Source organism: Theropithecus gelada, chromosome 6 (assembly GCF_003255815.1).
Source record: "Theropithecus gelada isolate Dixy chromosome 6, Tgel_1.0, whole genome shotgun sequence".
NCBI classification, from domain to species: Eukaryota; Metazoa; Chordata; class Mammalia; order Primates; family Cercopithecidae; genus Theropithecus; species Theropithecus gelada.
The window spans coordinates 33,880,027-33,904,232 of record NC_037673.1 but is presented as its reverse complement, the minus strand read 5'-3'; the positions used below and the strand labels follow the sequence as shown (position 1 = coordinate 33,904,232).

Sequence of the window (24,206 nt, the reverse complement as noted above, 5' to 3'; positions counted from 1 at the left end):
CTTGAGGAAATCAAAGACAAACACAGGATATGGAATAAACTCAGAATTATCTTATTGTAGAATGTATTAAGTACAATGAGGAGAAATATCAGGTCGATCTGACAGCTAATGATTTGAAGAAGGGTGTGACCTACCACCATTTTAAATCTAGTTATTTCACTCCTGAGCTATGTGTGTAGAAAACTTGTAGTCAGGAAAAAATAGAATGTCTGTATTTATAAAAAGAAGTTTATAAAAAGGTATCAATTTATTTACATTTTGACATAACCTCTATGTAATAAGGCTTTATTACCTCACAGCCATGTGTGTGATCATGTGTAATAGCGTGTGTGTGTGAGAGAAGCCATGTGTGTAATCATGTGTAATAACATGTGTGAGAGAAGCCATGTGTAATCATGTAAAATAACATGTCTGTGAGAGAAGCCATGTGTGATGTGTAATTGTGTGTTCGTGAGAGAAACCATGTTTGTGATCATGTAAAAAAAGTGTGTGTGAGAAGCCTTGTGTGATGTGTAATAACACGGGTGTGAGAGAGAGAAGCTATGTGTTTGATCATGTGTAATAGCATGAGTGTGAGAGAGAAGCCATGTGTGATAATGTGTAATAGCATGTGTGTGTGACAGAAGCCATGTGTCCGATCATGTGTAATAATGTGTGAGAGAAGTTCCATGTGTGATCATGTGTAATAGTGAGAGAAGCCATGTGTGTGATCATGTATAATAACGTGTGTACAAGAGCGAGAAGCCATGTTTGAGCATGTGTAATGACGTGTGTGTGAGAAAAGTCATGTGTGTGATCATGTGTAATAGCATGTGTGTGTGAGAAGCCGTGTGTGATCATGTAATAGCATGTGTGTGAGAAGCCATGTGTGTGATCATGTGTAATAACGGGTGTGAGAGAGAGGTCATGTGTGATCATGTGTAATAGCATATGTGTGAAAGAAGCCATGTGTGTGATCATGTGTAATAGCATGTGTGTGAGAGAAGCCATGTCTGTGATCATGTGTAATAACGTGTGTGTGTGAGAAGCCATATTGTGATCATGTGTAATAGCATGTGTGTGAGAAGCCATGTGTGTGATCATGTGTAATAGCATGTGTGTGAGAGAAGCCATGTCTGTGATCATGTGTAATAACGTGTGTGTGTGAGAAGCCATATTGTGATCATGTGTAATAGCATGTGTGTGAGAAGCCATGTGTGTGATCATGTGTAATAATGTGTGTGTGAGAGAAACCGTGTGTGATCATGTGTAATAGCATGTGTGTGAGAGAGAAGCCGTGTGTGATCATGTGTAATAGCATGTGTGTAAGAGAGAAGCCATGTGTGTGATGTGTAATAACGTGTGTGTGAGAGAGCCCGTGTGATCATGTGTAATAGCATGTGTGTAAGAGAGAAGCCATGAGTGTGATCATGTGTAATAACCTGTGTGTGAGAGAGGCCATGTGTGTGATCATGTGTAATAGCATGTGTGTGTGAGAGAGGCCATGTCTGTGATCATGTGTAATAGCATGTGTGTAAGAGAGAAGCCATGTGTGTGATCATGTGTAATAGCATGTGTGTGTGAGAGAGGCCATGTGTGTGATCATGTGTAATAGCGTCTGAAAGAAGCCATGTGTGTGACCATGTGCAATAATGTGTGTGAGAAACCGTGTTTGTGATTATGTGTAATACCATCTGAGATAACCGTGTGTGTGATCACGTGTAATAACGTGTGTGTGAGAGGGAGAGAAGCCGTGTGTGATCGCGTGTAATTGTGTATGTGTGTGTGAGAGAGAGAGAGAGAGAGAGAGAAAGAAAGAGAGGGAACAGTACAAAGGAGGATCCCTTTAGAAAAACATTCCAACGTCTTAAGGAGCCAGAGGGCTCATTCACAGCTGCTAATCTCTGTCATGCTTTCCAGCACCACCCCCTCCCTCTCATCATAACTTGTGATCTTAGAGGCAGGAAAGAATTTGAGCCCCTCCCCCAGCCTGACCATCTCTGTTGGTTGCTCAGCCAGGCTCCGCAAACCCAGTTTGAAGCATAGACCCTAGCACCACACAGGAGGTAGTGGGCTCGCAGGAAGGTTCCTCTCCCAGTGGCCATGGGTGGCAACAGTGGGCAGGCTGGTGGCCACATCTATAAATCCCTGGCAGATGATGGCCCCTTTGACTCTGTGGAGCCACCTAAAAGACCCACCAGCAGACTCATTATGCACAGCATGGCCATGTTCGGACGAGAGTTCTGCTACGCGGTGGAGGCAGCGTATGTGACCCCAGTCCTGCTCAGCGTGGGTCTGCCCAATAGTCTGTACAGCATTGTGTGGTTCCTCAGCCCCATCCTGGGATTCCTGCTGCAGCCCGTGGTCGGATCGGCCAGCGACCACTGCCGGTCCAGGTGGGGCCGCCGGAGACCCTACATCCTCACCCTGGGAGTCATGATGCTCGTGGGCATGGCTCTGTACCTCAATGGGGACACTGTTGTAGCAGGTAAGTCGGCTGCACAAGGTGGGCAGGCAGAGATATGTGTCCTAGTGTGTACCTCTGCAGGAGGAGAATATTAATTTGTTTGACCTTTCCTAGAAATTTGTCACAATCGATCTCTCCTAGGTTACAATGAACTTCCCCTTTGACAAATTTGGCCCAGATTCTGTGGTTGGGGAGCCTTTACTTCTAGAAATATCTAAATAAATATCTTTCATTGTGGTGAAGATTTAAAAATAGGATTAAATTTGTATCTATTTTATCAAATCTGTATCTATTTTATCAAATTGAATATTTTTACATATTTATCAATTGAGTTACTTTTTCAGCCCATTATGCTCTATTTAATACTCTTATCAAATTGACCAGCTGCCAAATAGCTCCATAAATATTTACAATAAATCACCTGTGTATCCAAGTGAGTTAATTCTGTTCATAGTTTTATGTAGAGCATTTTAATAGGCAGAGGGCATAAGCCCATCAGCTCAAGAGGACCTTTCTGGCATTGCGAATTCCTGACAAAATCAAACCTGAGGGTAGGCATGTTTTCTAGCCATTAATCAGCTACCAATTAATCAGTAGTTGACGGTAGTACAATAAAGTTGCACTGCAAAAAGGATCGCTAAAAATAGCACACATTAACTCTCAAGCCAGCAGAATAGATGATTATGAGGCAGGATAATCAATTATCATTTGTACATACTTCAAAGAAAGCGTAAATGTACAAATGTAGGCTATTTCTGGGAGAATGAACAAAACGCTGGCAAGCGCTGTTGACTGTAAGGAGGATTACGAAAGGACTGGAGGTGAGAAGCGGCGGATAGGCTTATTGTTCATTTAATTTTATACTGTAATTTTTAAAACGTGTAGATAATCTATGCTATTCTTAAGTTTAAAAAACAACCTGAAACAAGAGAAACAACAATGTATCTTTTATAGGAGACTGGGTAAATGAATTACAGGGTATCCATAGAATGAAAATCCAGCTATTAAAAATTGTAAGGAGCTGAAATTATATGAAGAAAGTTGGTTACTGCGTCAGCGCTGTTCAAAGATGTGGCCGCTGACCTGCCCCTCAGCATCAGCAGGGGCTGTTAGACATGCAGTTTCTCAGGCCCACTTCAGGCCCACGAATTGAATCAGAGTCTTGGGAATGGGGCCAGCAATCTGTATTTTAACAAGACGTACAAGTGATAGTTCAACATGCCAAACTTTGAGAAGCACTGCATTCAACTACCATTGTACACCTGTGTCTGCATGTGCAGAAGTGAGTAAAAGGAGGCCTCAAAGCCTGACCTTCAGTGGGGCTGGGATTGGAAGCATCTCCCTCAGCTTTTTTTATATAATCGGAATTGTTTGCGATAAGCATGCATACTTTTTTATTTAAAGAGATATTTTATACACCAGAAATTTCACTAATTAAAAGTGTACAATGCAGTGCCTTTTAGTATATTCACAAGGTTGTGCAACCATCACCACTCTCTAATTCTAGAATATTTTCATCACCCCAAAAAGAAACCCATTACCATCAACAGTCACGTCAGCTTTTCTCCTATGCACCAGCCCTAGGCAAGTACTAATTTACTTTCTGTCTCCATAGATTTGTGTTTTATGGACTTTCGTTGCATAATTTTTAAAACCTGAAAAAAAAAAAAAAGGTAAAAAAGGTATTTTTATTTGGGAAAGAAAGCAAAATAAAAGCAAGGAAGATGATTTCATGGCAAGAAGTTTAGGTGGAAATTACAAAACACAGATGATTCTAAAACAGGATTTAGGAGACCAATGTTTATTTTTCTTTTAGCTTTGATTGCTAACCCAAGGAGGAAGCTGGTTTGGGCCGTAAGTGTCACCATGATAGGTGTGGTTCTCTTTGATTTTGCTGCTGACTTCATTGATGGGCCCATCAAAGCCTACTTATTTGATGTCTGCTCCCATCAGGACAAGGAGAAGGGTCTCCACTACCATGCCCTCTTCACAGGTAGGGAATATTCCAGAAAGTCTCTCCTTCAGCTCCCCAGACAATGAGGTGCTTCCACTAAAGCCATCCAGTGTCTCTACACGTGGAGTTTTTCGAATGAATGGGTCAGTTGATGGGCTGCTCCCGTCACGCGGGCCCTGTCTCCCCGTGCATTTCTCTGAAAGTCAGCTTGTGACTGGTGCTGCAGTTTCTGCAAAGGAAGTTTACAGAAGAGCTTTCTTAAGAATGCTTTGTGGAGACAATTACAACTGAAATGAAAAGAAGCCTTGTGGATTGCGCATTTGCATTAGAGCAGTGGATCTCAAGCATCAGCAGTGTAGCATCCACATTCCTTAGGAGGTCATTGAAAATACAGTTGCCTGGGGTCCTTCTCCAGTTATTCTGATTCAGTGGGTCTGATGCAGGGCCCAGACATTTGTATTTTATTTAATAAAGATCCCCGATGATTTTGTGGCAGGTGTCCTAAGAACCACATTTTAAAAAACAAAAAGAGAAACAAACCAAGCAAACAAAAAGCTCCATGTCTTAGAGATTTCTTAGTTATATAAAGGGTTGGCATTTCCTCAACCTTGTGGTTTGAAAAAGTTCATGCCAGGAGGAAAATGGGGGCTCTCTTGATCTCTTGGGGCTGTTGCCAGCCTACTTTGGTTACTGTTTGTCAATTGTTTAGAGCAATGCTACTCAGAGCACCAGTTAGTACTGTGCTAGAACTAGGCATTGAAATATAAGGTGACAGGAGGATCCTGGTCCAAGATGATTTTTATATCTAAGAGGGGGACTCTGTCAGCCCACCTTGTTTGATTGTCTTCGTAGCCCAGCCAATGCATTTATTTATGTTTTGATGTATTCTGTCTTCTTCCATGGCCAGGTAGGTCCATGAAAAGCAAGAGCTCAAGTTTTGCTCACAGTTTCTGTCTCTAGAGCTAAGACTGCTGCCTGCCCGTGGAAGCCATTGGAGTCAATATTTGTCATTTGAGCAAACATTTGAGTAGTTGAAAACATGAAGGAGTGAGGCCATTGGAGCACAGTTGGTAGATCCTCCTCTGTGTAGGGAAGGCAGAGGGACAGGAGTGCAGCCCTGTCTGTCACTGGCCCCTGCCCACTATGTCTCCAGATGCTTAAAGGCACCTAAGACATGTCTAGGGCTTGAGACTTCCCCCGCCTCACCTTTGCTCTTTTCTTCCCTTCCCATTGCACTTTCCACCTGTATCTTCTCACTCAGGTTCTCCCACTCCACTGGCCTCCTTCTGTCTCTGGAGTTGGCCCAGCCCATCATACCTGCCCCAGGGTTTGGCATGAGCTCTTGCCCTGCCTGGGACACCCTTCCCCATATAATCCCATAGTCATGCCTTTATTCCACTCGGATTTCTCATCAGATGTCTCTTACCAGTGAGGTCTTTCTTGGCTACCATACCTGACATACCCTATCTACCATACTACTCCTTTTTCTCCTCATCCTTATTGGGTTTGATTTTTCTTTCTAGTGCTTATCACTGCCAGACTAACTGACTGGCTATTTTTTTCTCTATCATCTGTCTCTCTCTCTCCTTCTCTTTTTTCTTTCTGGTTGTCTCTCCCATTTAGAACATCAATTCTAGCTGAGCAGACCTCTTGTTTTGTTCTCTGATGAATCTTCAGTTCTGGAAGTGTCTGCTACATAGTAGGTGCTCAGTAAATACTAAACAAACATTTCTCAAATACCCCATGTATGCTAACAACCTTGTATTAGATATTTTCACTTACATTATCTCAGTCCTGACAATGGCCATGTGGAGGTGGTGTGATTCCCATTTTTCAGATGTGGAAGCTGATCCTTGGAAGCAGTGGTGTGCTAGAGCTGGCTCATGCTGGCTTGTTGAGAATCAGTTGTTAAATTTTAGGAATTCAGTGAACTTGTTGACATCACATTGCTGGCTTGAAACTGGCCGTGATGGGAGTATTAAAACTCTAGAAATTGGCAAAGCTATAAATCATGGCTTTTTTTTCTTGGAGAGCCAGTTGTTAAATATTTACCCAAAGTCCACCAATTGGAGTAGGGGAGGAGGTTCAGTGATTAAGTCACTTGCCCATGGTCCATAGCCAGAATATCTCAGAATAAATTCCAACTTCATTTCCCTAACCTGAATCTGCCAATGCCTTCTGTTTTATTATAATTTGTTGAAATTAATTACAAAGTCACAGGAGCCTTTCTGGCTTCTGAACTGGATATTGAGTTTATTGATCTATAGGACATTGGACAATGTGGCCACCACTTCCCAGATTACAACTGTATTAGATGTGGCTAAAAGACCTATGCTTTGTTGCCTTGATATTAGAAAACAAAACTCTGTGTTAGGGAAACTTTTCCAAGGTCAATACATGATAGTATTGTAAACCAGAATTAAAATTCTAACCCCCAGCTAACTGAAAGATCCTTCCTCTCGGCCAAGGGCATCCTAAAGTAAATCTGAAATACTAGTTTAGGCCATGATGGGAATGGCTGGTTGGACATGCCTCATTATACCTCTGTCCCTTTGGAGTTCAAGCACAGTTGATCAGCATTAACATTAAAGCAGAAACTTTAAAACTGACAAAACGGACTGTTTGTAGCAATTAGGTATCAACATGACAACAAAGCGGGCCCTGAAAGAAATAGAAGTATTTTACCCCAATGAAGGGGTGGCCTGCCCCTCCACACCTGTGGGCGTTTCTCATTAGGTGGAACGAGAGACTTGAGAAAAGAAATGAGACACAGAGACAAAGTATAGAGAAAGAGAAAGTGGGCCCAGGGGACTGGCGCTCAGCATACAGAGGACCCACGCCGGCACTGGTCTCTGAGTTCCCTTAGTATTTATTGATAATTATCTTTACCATCTTAAAGAAAAGGAAGTGGCAGGATAATAGGATCATTATAGGGAGAAAGTCAGCAGTAACACATATGAATAAAGTTCTCTGTGACATGAATAAGTTTAAGGAAAAGTGCTGTGCCTTGATATGCATATGTAAACATCTCCATAAACCTTTTTAGTGCATAAAGAGCAACATTGCGCAACCAGCAAGCTGCCTCCAGGCACTTGTTTAACAAAGCACACCCTGCACAGCCCAAAATCCTTTAAACCTTGAGTCACCACAGCACATGTCTCTTGCAAGGACAAGGTTGGGGGTAGGGTCACAGATTAACAGCATCTTAAATACAGAACAAAATGGAGTCTCTTATGTCTACTTCTTTCTATATAGACACAGTAACAGGCTGATCTCTCTTTCTTTTCCCCACACCCCAAAGTACATTTCTTTGATATATTTTTAAATGGCCCTGCAAAGCTGTCTCTTGTGGGGAAAATCTACCTTCTGTACTCCTCACTCTTCCCTTTCCAGTTATTTTCCTGATTTAGGATAGAATTAACTAAAGTGTCTGACACCTTTTTAAGTCTGATGAGAAACATTTACAATCTATTCTCTCTGAAGCCTGTGACATGGAGTCTTCATCCGTATAATAAGAACCTTGGTTTCCACAACCCCTTATTTTAACCCAGACACTCTCTTCTATTGCTTCCAAGTCTATAGATAAACTCTGTCAACCAATTGCCAATAAGGAAATCTTTGAATCTTCCTATGACCTGGGAGTCCCCACTTTGATTTGTCCTATCTTTCCAGACCAAACCAATGTACATCTTACATGTACTGATTGATGTCTGATGTCTCCATAAAATGTATAAAACCAAGCAATCTGTAGCCCTACTGCCTTAGGCACATGTTTCAGGATCTCCTAGAGCTGTGTCACAGGCCATGGTCTTCATATTTGGCTCAGAATATATCTCTTCAAATATTTTACAGAGTTTGACTCTTTTCATCAACAGTATTTTTATGAGTTTAAGACAATAAACATTTGAGATTTTCTGTTGATATTAGTATATGGTATGGTGCCAGCAAACATCAATAATTTTAATGTTACCTTCATTCAGGCTCTTACTACATCTCATCTGAGCTTTAGTACTGTTGATGGAAAAAAATTAAAATATTTGAAGAAGTTTATTCTGAGCCAAATATGAATGACTATGGCTTGGAACACAACCTCAAGAGGTCCTCAGAACAGTTGCCCAAGCTGGTAGAGTTATAGCTTGGTTTTATATATTTTAGGGAGCTAGAAGTTACAGGCAAAAATATAAATCAATAAACGTAAGGAATACATTGGTTCAGCCCAGAAAGGTGGGGCATCTTGAGGAGAGGGGCTCACAGGTTATAGGTAGAGTCAAAACTTTTTCAATTGGCAATTGATTCAAAGAGTTAAGCTTTGCCTAAAGAGTTGAAGTCAACAGAAAGAAATGCTTGAGTTAAGAAGGATTGTGGAAACCAAGGTTCTTGTTATGTAGATGAAGTCTCCAGATAGCAAGTTTCAGAGAGAAGAGATGGTAAATGTCTCTTTTGGAGTCTTAGAAGGTGTCAGGCTCTCTAAAAAAAAAAAAAAAAAAAAAAAAAAAAAAAACCAAACTATTAAGGGAAAGAGGTTCTCTACAGGAAAAAAATTTCCTCCACAAAAGATGGCTTTACAGGGGCATTCAAAAATATATCAAATAAATATATTTTGGGTAAAACACATTAATTTTCTTTAGGGTTTGTTATCTGTCATGTTATGGTATACCAGAGTCAGGTTGGAATTTGGCATCCTATTGCTACAAAGAGTCTGTTTTGTATGGCAGTCTTATGATCTCTGTTTTAATGTTAATGCTGGTTAGTTGTGTCTAAACTCCAAAGGGAGGGGTTATAACAGGGTACGTCCAATACCTCCCTTCCCATCATGGCCTGAACTAGGTTTTCAGGTTTCTTTGGGATCCCCTTGGCCAAGAAGGGGTGTCCACTCAGTCAGTTGGAGGCCTTAGAATTTTATTATTGGTTTGCAGTACTCATCCTTTAACTGTTCTCTAGTCTCCAGTTTCTTCCCACTCCAATTGAGCCAACTGATAGCTTCCAGATTCATATTTTTAAAAGCCAAACATGACCAGGACACTTTCCTGCTTGATGAGCTGCAATGGCTCCTTATTTGCCTCCTGGGTGAATAATATTTTCCTAGACAGAGGTTCAAAGCTGCCACAATCTGTTCCCATCCTACTCTCCAAGCTTTACTTCCCATTACTCTTTCCACATTCTCTGTGCTCTGAATACTTTTTCATCATGTTCCAAGGAGCAGCAGGCAGGTCGGTTTTATTCCCTGCATCCCTCACTCCTCTACCCCTGCCTGGCATATTGTAGGTGTTCAAAATAAATACCAATGGTACAAATGAAGGAGCCAGCCCTTCCTTCTTCAGGTTCTGGATCTTTGCTCACACTGAAGGTTTCTTTCCCCTTTTCTACCTGTGGAGATCTCCTTGGAAATGCTCACTCATTTTCTAGGAACAAAGGCCCTCATTCTCTTCCAAATTGCAGGTATACTTAATTTCTAACTTGGTCAGGGACTAGATCCACAAAATAATCAAAGCACAAAAGTTTATTAAGTAGATGAACATAAAGGTGCCAGTGAGGTAGATAACTCCATCAGGGAGAGACCATTGAGGCTGCAGTTGATCACACATACATCATGAATTTTCATCTCCTCCTGGGGCCTTTATGGTCTGTTTGGGCTGCCATGCCAGAATATCACTGACTGGGTGGCTTAAACAACAGAAATTCATTTTCTTACAGTTCTGGAGTATGGAAATCCAAGATCAAGAGCTGTCAGGCTTGGTTTCTGGTTGGGCCTCTCTTCCTGGCTGGCAGACAGCCTCCTTCTTGCTGTGTCCTCACATGGCCTTTCTTCTGTGCACCTGCACCCTCACTGTCTCTTCCTATTCTTACGTGAACATCAGTCCTATTGGATTTGAATTAGGGCTCCACCCTTACGATCTCATTTAACCTTAATTACCTCTTTAAAGGCCTTGTCTACAAATTCAGTCCCATTGAGGGTTAGGGCATCAACACAGGAATCTGGGGAGTAGAGGGACACAATTGAGTCCATAATTGAGCCCTTTCACTTTTACCCTTGTTGCCACTGAGTCCAGCTCCTGAAGCTTGGATGGGATGTAGAGGGAGCACACGTGCTTTTCTCTCCCTTCCCTCCTCCCCAATCCCTTTTCTTTTCCTTCTTTGCATAATGAAGATATTCTAGAATTTTGAAATAAACAAGAAAAACACAAAAGGTCTTTTTATGTTCATAAGAGCAGTTATGGAACTGGAGTATTGTGTTCCAATCTAGCTGTTCTCAGGTTCTCATGCAGAATGCTCCTTTTAAGATCTTCCTGCAGGGAGGAGAAGAAAATCTCTCCCACCTCCCTCACCCCTCCGACCTCCACCCCATCCTTGGAGGGAGGGGCAGTTGGTGGCAAAGGGAAATTTGGCTCACACCCTGAGGAAAACATTTTACCACCTCCCAGCTTAAATAAACAGCTCAGCTCCAAAGGGCTACTTTCTTATAGTCTCTTTCTTGGCCTTTGCCATTTTCCACCTTCCATGTTAGTTATTTGAATACATTTCTAGTCACACTCATTACACCATAAACTTCTTGAGGGAAGGGGACTATCCAGCGGTAACATACATGTGAATGAGTGAAAGGATAAGGGATGTGTGAATGAGAGACAATGTTATGTGCACTTTAACGATCTTTTGGGGGGACTGGTACTGCCACCCTAAAATCCAGGTTGATTTCCTTCAGCCCTTCCCCGTGTTCTTGCCCCCTTCCCTATCAGCACTTGGTATATGCTTAAGGAATAGAATGATTAGGAAGGGGTTGGTCGCAAGTCACTAAAGCCAACAAAACAGTGGCTTAAAGACAGAGGCTTATTTTTCTTATGTAACAAAAAGTCTGGAAGCAGGTGTCTGCTGGCTTTCAGTCAGCTGTTAGATGTCAGAGCCAACAATTTCATGTTTCCTTGGCTGCTTTATGGATATGTTGCCTCCTGGATACAAGACAGTTGATGCGAGTCCATAGTTCTTGTTCGTTTAAAGACAGGAGGAGCAGAGAGGAGGGTCAGGGAGAAGGAATGGGGAAGGGGAAAGAGCCTACATTAGCTCTTTAAATGAAGAAAGCAAATCTGCCCTAGAAACCTCCCCTCCCCCACAGTTCTGCTTGTTTCTCATTAGGCAGAATTGGGTTCTGTGAGCATTCAGTGGCCTAAAGAGGTTGAAAAGTGAGGGTTTTGCGGGGAGTTGGTCATGTATCTCCCTAAACCACATTGAGGTTCTATTAGCAAGAAGGAAGGAGTAATTACTATTGAATAGTCAAAGCTGGTACCTATCACATAAAATACAAACACAGTTGAATGTTAGCTTAATAAGAATAATTAAAGACCAAGACTATTATAAGAAAATGAATCAGAGGTTTTAAAGTCCCATATATGAGTAAATAATGAAAGGATAATTATATTTTGAAGTGATATACTTCACTTCTCACAGTTTTACCTGATCTGCACATTTGTTCACTCTCTCCCCTGTATTGTAATTTACAATGTATTTATCTCCCCCTCCTACAAGATTCGTAAACTCCCCCATGAGGGTTTACCTGCAAATTCCCCATGGCTTCTAGTTCATTGCCTTGCGGTTAGCAGGAACTTAAATATGTTAATTGTGTAAAAGGAGACCCCAGGGTTACATAACCCTGTTTATAATTCATGGTTTTACATGACACAACAAATTGCACCAATTAGACAAATATGCTCATTTAATTACGTTCCTTTGTCTCATAACCAGCACTGAAGCCCAAACCTCAGCCAGTGCATGTCTTTGGTCATACGGGAACAGCTGAGGTTGTGTGGATGGCTCAAAGCAACTTCTTTCCCCGACTAGAAAAACAACTTAAAACATCTTCCTCTTGTAGGACAGTGCATGGAGTCTCTCACTTTGTTTAAGGCTGATTCTAAAGTCCCTGACTCAGTGACAGTGACCGTCGATGTTATTCGTAAATATCTCTCAGATTACTCCTAAAATACAATATGCTTTGTTTTGTGTGTACAAACCTGCATATATATATATGCAGATTTATCTCTCCTTTAATGTTTACTCCTGAAATTAATAGAATTACCCATACTATTTAAAATGTTACTCTTGTCTTTCTTGTAATCTCTCTCTTCCTCCCTGTGTTCAAAGTGTGAATAGTTGAATTCTGATGAGTCAAATGTGGGATATGTGACCCCACTGTGATATCCTCACTCTGAACGAAAAACTGCATTAAAAGATGAGTGAAAATAACAAGCAGGGCCTTGTCACTCTGCCCTGTCTTTGCATACACGCCAAACTTTCTGAATTTACATGCCCTTGGCAAAGAGATAAGTACAGCATTCCGCTTGAAACAAACATTTTCTGGCAAAGGCATGTTCAGTGTCAGGGCCCATTTTGATTTTTCATCAACAGCAAAATATTATTCACCCAAGGAATCCAATCATCCCAGTAAATTGAAATTCTTTTTGTTTGTTTCAGGACTGTAGTTCTGGCCCAGCATTTCCAAATGCTTCATAAATAAGCGTCCAAGGGTTCATTACCAAAATATTTCCCAGCATATTTCTGACATTTTTTGAGATTTTCTAGAGAAAAGACTGTACTGGCTCCTAGGGAGACATTTAATTCCTTTAGCTTCTGTCTTTCATATTTAAAGGCAACTCTACCCTCCTCCATCCCTGGCATATGTGGTGGCCATGGTAGGTTTGGTGGGTCCACCCGCATCTTCTCACCACACAGATCCTTCACTGCTGGGTGCCCCTGAGGCTGTGGAATCCAGTGAGCTAACAGAGTGGTACTCACCAGGGAAGGCTGGAAATTCTTTTATACCCAGGGAGTCTAACCAAGCATATTTCTGCTGCTTGAACCCAAGACTTTACTGTTCTTAGCAGTGGGCTTTCTTGCATGGTGGGAGGCTGGGATCAGGCATGACAGGAAAGGCCAGCCCTGTTCAGTTCCTGGTTCCTCCTATTCACTGCAGAGTAGCCTCAGCATTTCTGAACTTTCGTTCATTCACAGGCTTGCAAATCTCTACACCATGTCAGTTATTAACTGCCTTGCAAGGGTCACAGGCACAGCACAAGGAACCCTCTAAAAGGTTTAAAGAGGGTTCCTAAAGAGATGAAACACCAAATGTTTATATTCACTTGATTTCCACTATCTCCACTACGGCTGCAAACATTTTATTTGTAATGACTCAGTGAGAAACTTGCCCCACTACATCTTTGGAAAAAGAATGGGTAACTTGTCAGGTATCAGCTTCTTTTAACTTTTGTTTTTTAATACTTCAAAGTATGCAGAAAAAATGTGAACATGCAACAAATGCTCTAAATAGCAAATGATTAAGGGCTAAGAAAAGAGTCTTAAAAATGAAATTGAAACATGGGACTCTTTGACTAAACCTTTTACACAGTGAAAAGGAGCCATTTCATGTGTGAGACTGTTTTAATCTTTTCTCATTTATGAATCATCTCTAGATGAGTGGTTTTGTTTCATCAAACAAAACCTTTGAAGTTCCACCCATGGTAGAGTTTCACATCTCCTCATTCGGGCAACTTGGAAAGGATGTGGCCAGGGCAGAAACCAAGGATACAGGGATTTCAGCTTGTGGATAATAAGGGTGATTTATGCAATTTAGGGTGATAGAGTCTCCAAATTGCCATCTCTTTTCCATTCAAATGTGATCAACACAACTCTCAAAGAATCTCAAAGTCAGATTAGAGAAGCGGGAATCTGGGGGACTTTGTCCTCCCTCTTTCCTCTGCTCGAAAGTGCTTTCCCAGGTACCAATCGGCCATTGACTTTTGGCCTCCTTGCTTTGTTACTCTGATTACAAACACACACCCCCAGCCCTGACTCCCGTCACAGAGGTACCCATCATTACCTGACACGGTATTATTTTTTCATTTATTTATTTTTGTAGATCTGAATCAAACAGATCTTATTCAACTTTTTAGAATGAGGAAAACAAATGATATAAAATAAGTCATAAAAAATGCTTTCTTATCCTACTACCTCAAACCATTTTCAATGTCTTATAAAATGCTCACCTAGCAAATATGAAAAGCTTCAACACATTCTTCTTTTGTAACTTCTGCTGCAATAAATGAGATATTAGCAAACATACAAACTTCTTCCATATCAACCATAAAAGTTGGATTACTGAATTACTATATTAACTTGTATGATGTTACTCATATTTTTATTCATACACTTTTAATGAGATCATTGGCAATACATATATTATTTTCTTTAACTTTATTTTCACATTAAGCCAACATCTGTTATATAGCCATCAAAAAGTAAATTACACAGGTTTATAGTCCAATTTAAGCTCTAGCGTCTTAGAATCAGCCACTTTCTAACCTTTCATGAAGCCTTCCTGTTTTGCAAAACCGTGATCAGCATGAATTGCAAACATACCTGCTTCAGTACAAACATTTCTCAGGTCTCCTCCACTAAAGTCATCTGAAAACTTCACAATTGCTCCATAATCAATTTCACCATGCTTTGTAATGGGACTTGCATGGATTTTCAATATGTGTAACCTTGCTTGTTCGTTTGGCAAATCAATATGTATTTTTTTTTTCGATCTAATCTTCCTGGATGCAGCAAAGCAAGATCCAGTGTATTTGGTTTGTTGGTAGCCATGATTATTTTAACTCTATGCAGAGTATCAAATCCATCCATTTGATTCAGTAACTCCAAAAAGTTATCCGAATCTCTTTGTCAGCTGAAGTACCCTTGGAAAACTGACAACAATCAATAGCATCTATTGCATCCATAAAAATGATGCATGGTGGATGGTCCCTGGCATAATTAAACATTTCTCTGATCCAATGAGCACTTTCACCAGCGTACTTGTCTACAATAGGACTAGATACAACCTTTAAGAAATTGCAGTCCTGGCCAGGCATGGTGGCTCACACCTGTAATCCCAACACTGTGGGAAGTCAAGGTAGGTGGACCTGGATACCATGGTGAAACCCCATCTCTACAGAAGATATAAAAATTAGTTGGAAAACTGGGTGCGGTGGCTCACACCTGTAATTCCAGCACTTTGGGAGGCCAAGGTGGGTGGATTACCTGAGGTCAGGAGTTTGAGACCAGCCTGGCCAACGTGGTGAAATTCTGTCTGTACTAAAAATACGAAAATTAGCCAGGCATGGGGGTGCATGCCTGTAATCCCAGCTACTCAGGAGGCTGAGGCAGGAGAATCGCTTGAACCCAGAAGGCATAGGTTACAGTGAACCAAGATCATGCCACTGCACTCCAGCCTGGGCAACAGATGAGACTCCGTCTCAAAATAAATAAATAAAAATTAATCAATTAATTAATTAAAAATTAGCTGGGCGTGGTGGTGCACACCTGTGGTCTGAGCCACTCTGGAGGCTGAGGTGGGAGGATCACTTGAGCTGGGGAGGTGGAGGTTGCAGTGAGCCAAGATTGCAGTACTGCACTCCAGCCTGGACAATAGAGTGAGACCCTGTCTCCAAAAAAAAAAAAAAAAAAAGGAAAAAAATTGCAGTTCAGCTGGCTAACAACAGCTTGTGTGCCAAGAGTGTTTTTCCTGTTTATGGTGGTCCACATGACAAACAGCCTTTTGAAGGTATTATTCCTACATGCTGGAATAACTGGGTTTTTAAGTGGTAACCCCTCAATTCCTGCATCTATTCTGATAGCCCTCCAATCTCAGAATAAGAAACATCCCAGGATCCTCATGAGACAGGTTATAAATCAGTGGCTCCACCTCTCTTGGTAAATATCTCATGATAGTTAGTGTAGTCCTATCCAAAGCAACTCTTGTTCCTGGCTTCAGCTACTTTTGTGAAGCTGTCGACAACAACTCTCAACATGTCTTGGTCCCTCTACAGCTTTAACAATGAATTGTTCTTCTGTTAATTGTTTAAGCACATTACTCACAATCTGCCCAACACTTTTTAGGGCCTTCAGATCATTTTCAGGCTTTTCATATGGCTTGGTAAATTCTTTGAATTGTTCCCTTAGCTCCTTAAGATGGCCATCCATCTCCATGCACTCTGGCAGCTTCTTGCAGTAGTCCTGAAACATCTTATCTCTAGGGTCTGCCATGATGAGAAGCGCCATTTCTTTATTGTTTGTGTCTGTCTCTCTAACCATCATATAAGCTCCTCAAGTACGAGAACATTGTGTTTCCTGTTCATTGACCACTATCTTGAATAGTGCTTGAAATATAGAAGGCGGTCAAAAACTATTGGTGGGATGGATATTCAATTTTAACATTCTCATTTTATCAATGATTAAGCTGTGTTGTTGAGAGGTAAAGTGTCTAACCCAAGGTCACACAGCTGGTTAGTAATAGACTAGGGGCAAAATCAACCAACCAACCAACCAACAAGCCAGCCAACCAACCAGCTAACCAAAGATGTGGTTCATGAGTTAGTCTGGATTCCTCTAAAAGTTGAACCCCAGAGGTTTGTATACAGATGGTTTATTTGGGAAGGGATTCTAGAGAGCAAGAGTAAGGAAATGGTGGAGAGGAACAAGCCAAACAATAAGCATTACAGAGCTGGCTCTGAGAAGGCTTAGGAAGGGCACCAAAGAACTCTCCATGTAGGGGATGAATGAGGGAAGATTAATCCAGTCTGTACTGACTGACTAAGGGTGGTACCATGGGTTTTGTAAGTCCTGAACCCCAGCTGTTTCTGTCTTCCCTCAGGTTAGGCACCATCTAGATGCATTTGTCCAGTGCAAAGCTGGCCAGAGCTGGCTTAGATTTGGTCACTGCAGCAGCTGCTGGAGCAAGGGAGTCAGGTGGGGACCGAGAAGATTTGCTGTGGCTCACAGGAGCTGCCTGACTCAACTGATGACTTCTAGTCCTGAGCTTTTTCATTTTAGCATTTGTGCTCCATGCTCCCTGGTCACCACTAGGAGGAGTTAAAGCATTTTGCAAAATACTTCACAGTGTGCTGAGCCATTATAACTCAGAACTGGAAATATTAGTTCTGTAGACTTTAAGAAAGCTCAAGACAGCCATAAATGGTTCCAGAACGAGACCAATTAATGCCTGACCTCCTGCACAGCCTTTTCTCCCTCTAGTTCTTAATGCTTCCATGGGGTCTGACCAGGAAATGAGGCACCTATCTTCTCTGCTCTTGGATCCCCCAAGCTTTCCAGGGGAAGGCTCCAACTCTAGCTAGGCCCGTCAAGCAGGCAGCAAGACCAACACTGCCTAAGGGATTTACCAATATGTGTGCACCCATCATGAATTCTCTGTCTAGCCTGGGAAGCCTGGTGCTTAAAGCACATTTCCTAATGAATCTACTCTCTATGCCTTTGCAGCCTAAGGACTTTTGGAACTCAGAAGCAAGACAAACCATTCTTGTTTCTCTGCTCTGTACTGTTACATCCTGTCCTCAAAGCAATGAGGCATCCTGGCCCAGCTTAAATGTGAAGGAAGGGCCCAATGAGAGAAAGGGAACCAGGTTTAGAGGCAGGGGGATGGAAACAGTGAACAATATTTTAAACATATTATCTTAGCATCTTTGAAGAGAAAAGTTGCTTTGTAAACTTAAAGAAATATCAGATCAGCTTGTCTGGTCAAGCTCTTGTCTTTGACCAGAGCATAGGTATCATTTTTTTTTTTTAATTTTAATTTTAAAATTTTTTTAGTTTTAATTTTTTTTCTTTTCATTGGGAACACAACACATGTATCATTTTGACTGATTTTCCTGTACTCAGCCTCCAAGAGGGCAGAGGTCATGTCTGTCTTGCTCATTGATGTATCTCAAGTGTCTAGCACAGTTCCTGGTGAAGGTAGGTGCTCCAACAATTTCTATTGATAAACAAATGGGTCAAGGACAACACACACACACACACACACACACAGAGAGAGAGAGAGAGAGAGAGAGAGAGAGAGAGAGAGAGAGTAGCTGGTACTTATGTTAACTGTCCAGGATTTAGTATGTACCTGCTGGGAATAGGTACGAAGGATGAACCTAATCTGATACTTTCACTGCTATTTTTTTCAACATGTAGAAAAGAATCAGAACGACTTTCTCATGAACCCCATGGGAAGATGGGAGTTCTGTAGTCTGTCCTCCTTCAGAGGGAAATAGCAAACAGCACATAACTAGCTCTCACGACTTGAGCTGTGCCAGCCCTGGTGCTGAGCTTGCTAAGCCACACACTGATGCCTGCAGGCAGTTACAGGCAGATGGTAGGTGCAGAGTTTGATCTAGATGGACTCTTTTGAGTTTCCTTTCGTCCTTTAGATTTCTTGGTACTGACAGTTTCCCAGTTTCCCATTTTACCTATCATAGTTGTGGACTAAAGAAAATTTTTTACATATTTCTATGTATTTGGACTTCTTCCAGGATGTGCCATTGTTCAAGTTGCATCATTAGTTATGAAATATGACATCTGTCTTCTAAAGCCATTTATTCTCCTGAGTTTGACAACACAGCCTGGCTTTGTGAGGAAGGAGCCAGCTGGACAACTTCCGGCCCTTCTTTGTAAAAGCTCGTTGTCTAATGTGGCAGCAGATGTCCTCCAAACGCTCTGGCTTATGGCTTGCCCAATAGCCTGGTGATGGATTCCAGGGGCCTCAAAGAGGCTGATTTTGGTAGCAGAGGTAAATACAGTCTGGATGTAGGTGTGGGAGGTGGTAAAATGGTAAAACTATCAGCCTTTATCATAGCACAGACAATTAGGTTTTGTTGGGGAGATTGTCTTTGAAGATAAAACCCTTGGTTTAAGCAGAAGAAGCAAAAGAAAGGCCTTTAATGAATTCCTACAGCCCTCTACTGGCCCTCATCATATCTGAGGCAGCAAATAGATAAAGTTTAAATATTTTTTTCCGTTGTTTTAATATTCGGTTAGGATAATTCCCCAGTGGCCCACTTTGCTTTCCTGGCATGTCCTGTTGTACTATTGTAACTTGCAGCTACAAGTACTTCAAAACAGTAGCTTTGGGACAAATAAGACAGATTTTCCTGTATTTTTTTTTTTTTTACCTCCTTCCCTAAGATAAGAGAGTGCTAATAATTCTCTAAGTTATAGCATATGTCAAGGTTTTAAATTAACATATTAATAAAAGAACCAATGGGGAAGATATAAGAAGAGTTGGTTCTTGCAGGAAATATGTGTGTGTATGTGTTTGTGTGTGTGTGTGACTAGCAAAATAAAAAATGTTAGACTAAATATGAACCTGGTTAATCTTCTACAAGACAATAAAAGTATAACCCCTCTGTAATACTTTTGGAGTAATTTCCCTACCAGGCTACAAAAACCCTATTCATATCTGCAAACTACCTTACTTTTACAGGACTACAGATTACTGTGCTTTATCAGTTATGAACTGTGGGTCAAATATCCTGTGACAACAAAGTACCATTTCTCAAGAAAGGAAACTAGTTGGAAACTGCTGTCACCTGGCCACTCAAAGAGTGATGCATTAAAGTTTAAGAAGGCTGCTCTAGGGGAATACTTTAAAAATCAAGCAGTTGCAATTTTTACACTTTCCATGTTTGAGATATATTTTACTTTCTTGATACTTTCCACATGCCACAATAGGGTCAGGGGTAAGCCCAGGTCTCAGCCCTCAGAATGATCCACTAGTTCTAATCACCGGGCCTAAAATGACTAAGTCTTTTCAGCAAGCTCCAGGCAGGCTGTCTTCAGCCAGTTCAGTGCAGTAGGTATCTTCTCCTGCTTCTAGGGGAGGCTCTGGAATTAGGGTTACTGTAGGAAGTCAGCAGGGAGCTCAGTTTGGGACCTGGTTCTGCCATGGTATGTACTAGGGCTTGACATGGATTATTTGCATTAATCCTCACTAAATTCAGAGGAGAGGCAGCACCACCCTCGTTTCTCAGAGAAGTGCCCAAGAGCATGTGACTAGAAAGCACAAAGATGGGAATGGAAATCAGGCACGATTCCAAATCCCTTCTTCCCTCTGTGTGGTCTTCCATCACAGAGCCACTAGAACTCATAGCTTTCTGATCTAATTCTTCCAATCTCCTTTTACCTCCAAAATTTTTTAATTCATTGATATATTGAACTCTTATAACCTTCATTGCTAATGAAGAGAAATCCTGTCAGATTTACTAATAATCGACATTACTTTGATACCATTAACTAGCACCAATAATCGACTCTTCGAAACTCCTTTGTACTCTGAGTACGCAGCTCTGAGTTCTAGCTTATCATTTATTACCATTTTGAAAGTAGCTTCTCCCATCATCTGCTTCTCCCACTTGAAACCACCTTCTGGGGAAAAATGGGAAACTGTGTCTTGTTTATGTTTATATCCCCTGAAGTTAGTAGAGTCATTTACATATATTTAGTGCTTGATGCATGTTTATTGAACTAAACTAAACCAGTAGACATGCAACTGCATCAGGAAACTTCCCAATTGTAGGACTCAATTGTCCAAATTAACCTCTAATATAAATCCATCATTATATGCGTATCCTTATTTTTTTTCCATAAAATAAAACTACCATTCCATTACACAGTGGAGGATTTATTTCACATATCAATTCTTTCAAATGAGCAGGGTCTTCTGCTCTACATTCTTCCAACTGAGGCAACCAGTAATGCTCAGCTGAACAAAAATTTGAAAGATAGAGGCATAAGTGATAAGAGAATTGAATGGCAATATGAAACCCTTGATCTGTTTACAAATGATAGTTTCAAAAAAGGAATGTGTCTGTCATAGGGTTGACTTAGGTCAGGGGTTCTAAACTAAGGGCCACTTTTCAACCTCCTTCCCTCAGAGATATTTGGCAATATCTAGAGACATTTTTGTTGTCATAATGGGTTGGGAGCAGACTTAATACATTCTTATTGGTTGATTGCCTGGCTTGATGCATGACTTCTGATACCTTCTGCATCTCCACAATTGAATAGTCATTGTCTAATAATAACCAGAGGCACCGCAAATCCCAGAACATTCTTCTGAATCAGTCATAGACTATGGCTGTTTCAGGACCTTCTTTTTCTCTCAAATTCTGGGCACTTCACCGTCATCTGTCAATTTTCTGTTTATGTATATGCTCATCACACATAACTAGACCGTAAATTTCTTGATTCCAGAGACTATATGTCTTACTTCACTGTGCCCCATGGGCCACAATTTCTTATAATTCTGCCTTAAAACACGTCAGCATTCAGGACATGCTAAGGATGATTTATTTTTGGAATGCAATGATTAGATTGTTGATCCTCCATAAATAGTCTCTATGTTAAATTGAAACTAATCAGAATATGAAGTGACCAAAATCGTCTACTCTTTCACTAATTTGAACAAACTAGGATTCATGGTACTTGGCATTCAGGTTTGTGTTCTTGAGGTCAGGGTTTATGTAACTTTAGATGTTTAGGATTAGAGAGGAACTCCTTTAGTTCTGTTTTCTTCCTTGATTCCCTAGCTTGTGAAGATATTGTACTTATCTGAGAAATAAAATAGAGACTTCACTCATACACACACACAAAAAAATCAAAAACAAAAATGAAAGCTGATCTGTTCAGCTAGATAAATTGTGGTTGGTAGGCATGATGGGAGTTTGATGTTTAAAGAATTTTGACAGGAGGATCAGCCCTACATAAGTTTGTGACATATGTAGAGGATATGTCTGGCACTCAACTCTTTAATTCCCTTGACATCCTGTAGTATGTCCACTGTCCCCTCCCCCACCATGCTATCTTCCCACCTTTATCAGAAGTCACTAATGTCTGCACCAGAAGGAACATCTGAGGAACAGTTACTACTTTGGTGCTGAGTAATTTCTTGCCCATACCAGGAACACGTGTATTTTAAAACAGAAACTCAAAAAAGGAATAACTAATAATTGGATTTTAAATATCAGATAATTAGGGTGGGATAGATTTTGAGGAGCCTTTCCTCAGTATCCCTCAAGTGACACTATGTTTAAGCCTGAGAAGATAAAACAAGCACCAAAAAGACCTCAGGTTGGAGTCCTGTGAAATGAGAATAGGAGTTTTAAAAATTCGTGTGTAAACTTTTGTTCTCATTATTTCCTGTTCCCAGCTATCAACTGGGAACAAGTACCTTTAGCTTCTAATAGAGGAAGAAAGACAGCTTTTGAGGGTGTTTGAACTTTGCAAGCTTTCGTCATCCCAGGAAGCTTAATAATAGAGAAACTACAAGTCATTTAATTTTATTGCTGCCATAAATTGGTTTTCTTTGGGGCTTTTTCTGGTGAGAAATTTAAGTTCAAAAACAGTCTAGAGAATGCACTTTGGAAAGGTCACAGTATCTCTGATGGTAGCAATACTTAGTAAGTCCTTGCTATGTGTCTGGCCCCATCCTGAACACTTTCTATTTTCAAACCATGACCCTACGGGTAGGTTACTCTTCTACTATTACCTCCATGTTCTGGGTGAGGAAGCCCAAGGTCTCAGCAAGTAAATGCTAGAGCCAAAACTTGAATCAATTGCCTGGGTGCGTGTTTTTCAGCCTCTTGCTGTATTGCTTTTCCAATCATCTCCAGGCTGCCTCTGCTGTCTTCAGGGAGTTTTCCCACTGAAGGGGAGTGTCTATGCATGAGGAAAATGAACAATAATTTGCTAAATATGCTAACACAGCTTTTCTTGCTTTCCAGGTTTCGGAGGTGCCCTGGGTTACCTTTCGGGTGCTATAGACTGGGCCCATCTGGAACTGGGAAGACTGCTGGGTACAGAATTCCAGGTCATGTTCTTCTTCTCTGCGTTGGTGCTCACTTTGTGTTTTATTGTTCATCTGTGCAGTATCTCTGAAGCCCCACTTACAGATGTTGCAAAGGGCATTCCCCCACAGCAAACCCCTCAGGACCCTCCATTGTCATCAGATGGAATGTACGAGTATGGTTCTATCGAGAAAGTTAAAAATGGTTATGTAAATCCAGAGCTGGCAATGCAGGGAGCAAAAAACAAAAATCATGCTGAACAGGTAAAGATGCAACATTTTTTTCTTTACATGGGAAAAATATTCTTGCTCTTTGTTCTCTTCTTTTTTAAAAAAATTCTTTGTTTTGTGTGTTTGTTTGATGTGAAGAGTTTCGTGGAGTCTAACTGAATTCCCAAATCCCCAGTAGCTATCATCCCTTGGAATTAAAATTTTACATGTCAAAGAAAAATGTCTGCATTTTCCTCTGGTCATCCTATCTCTTACTCCTCTCAGGGCATCCAAGCAAGGAAGATGAAGCCAGTTGAGAAAGGTTAGGCCACAAGAGAAGGCTAAAATCATCCTTAGGCCAGAAGAAATAGCCTCTTAGATTAGGATCATAAATTAGAATTTTTTTCCTCCAAATGGTAGCATCCTTGGGTTGGTGACTGAGTTGGGCATATTGAATTTACCTGTCATGAGTTGACTGGATATTTTAGTTCATTTTCAGTGAACTGCACAGTGAATTCATCTGCTTAAAATCTGAAATAAAACTCAACTAACTGCCAAAGAAATGAGACCACGTTCAGATGAAATGATCAGAGAAGAGACTAGAATGAAGCTGAGCAATATAGTAGCTAATAATCTCATGGGACTATTTAAATTAAAATAAAAATAAAATTAGAACTTCATTTCTTCAGTTACTTTAGCTACGTTTCAAATGTTCAAAGGCCCCATAGGCTTATAGCTAAAATATAGGATGGTGCAGATGTAAGACATTCTCATCATTGTAGAAAGTTCTATTGGACAACACAGAGGAAGTAATTGCATTTACCTTCAAGCTAAAATTGAATGCTAAAACCTCAGGGATATAGAACAAAGGATTCCTTGATTGACAAAAGGTTGTAGAAGACTTAAGTTCAAATCTTGGTTCCTCTAGCTGCTGACCTGTGTTATTCATTCAA

At 40.9% G+C, this 24,206-nt stretch overlaps 1 protein-coding gene and 1 pseudogene across 2 annotated transcripts in view; one reads left to right on the top strand and one right to left on the bottom strand.

Annotated features, from left to right (window-relative positions):
* Positions 1-1,993: 1,993 nt before the first annotated feature.
* Positions 1,994-24,206, top strand: part of SLC45A2 (solute carrier family 45 member 2) — a 39,242-nt gene continuing 17,029 nt past the window's right edge. Inside the window, exons 1-3 of one of the 2 annotated variants that reach the window (XM_025388261.1) lie at positions 1,994-2,467; positions 4,263-4,439; positions 22,982-23,307. In XM_025388261.1, the coding sequence (XP_025244046.1) occupies positions 2,083-2,467; positions 4,263-4,439; positions 22,982-23,307 (888 nt within the window). In that variant the 5' untranslated portion in view covers positions 1,994-2,082. The remainder of the gene's footprint in view (positions 2,468-4,262; positions 4,440-22,981; positions 23,308-24,206) is intronic. The other variant, XM_025388262.1, reaches the window with a different exon arrangement.
* On the bottom strand, positions 14,686-16,472 carry LOC112626307 (annotated as a pseudogene).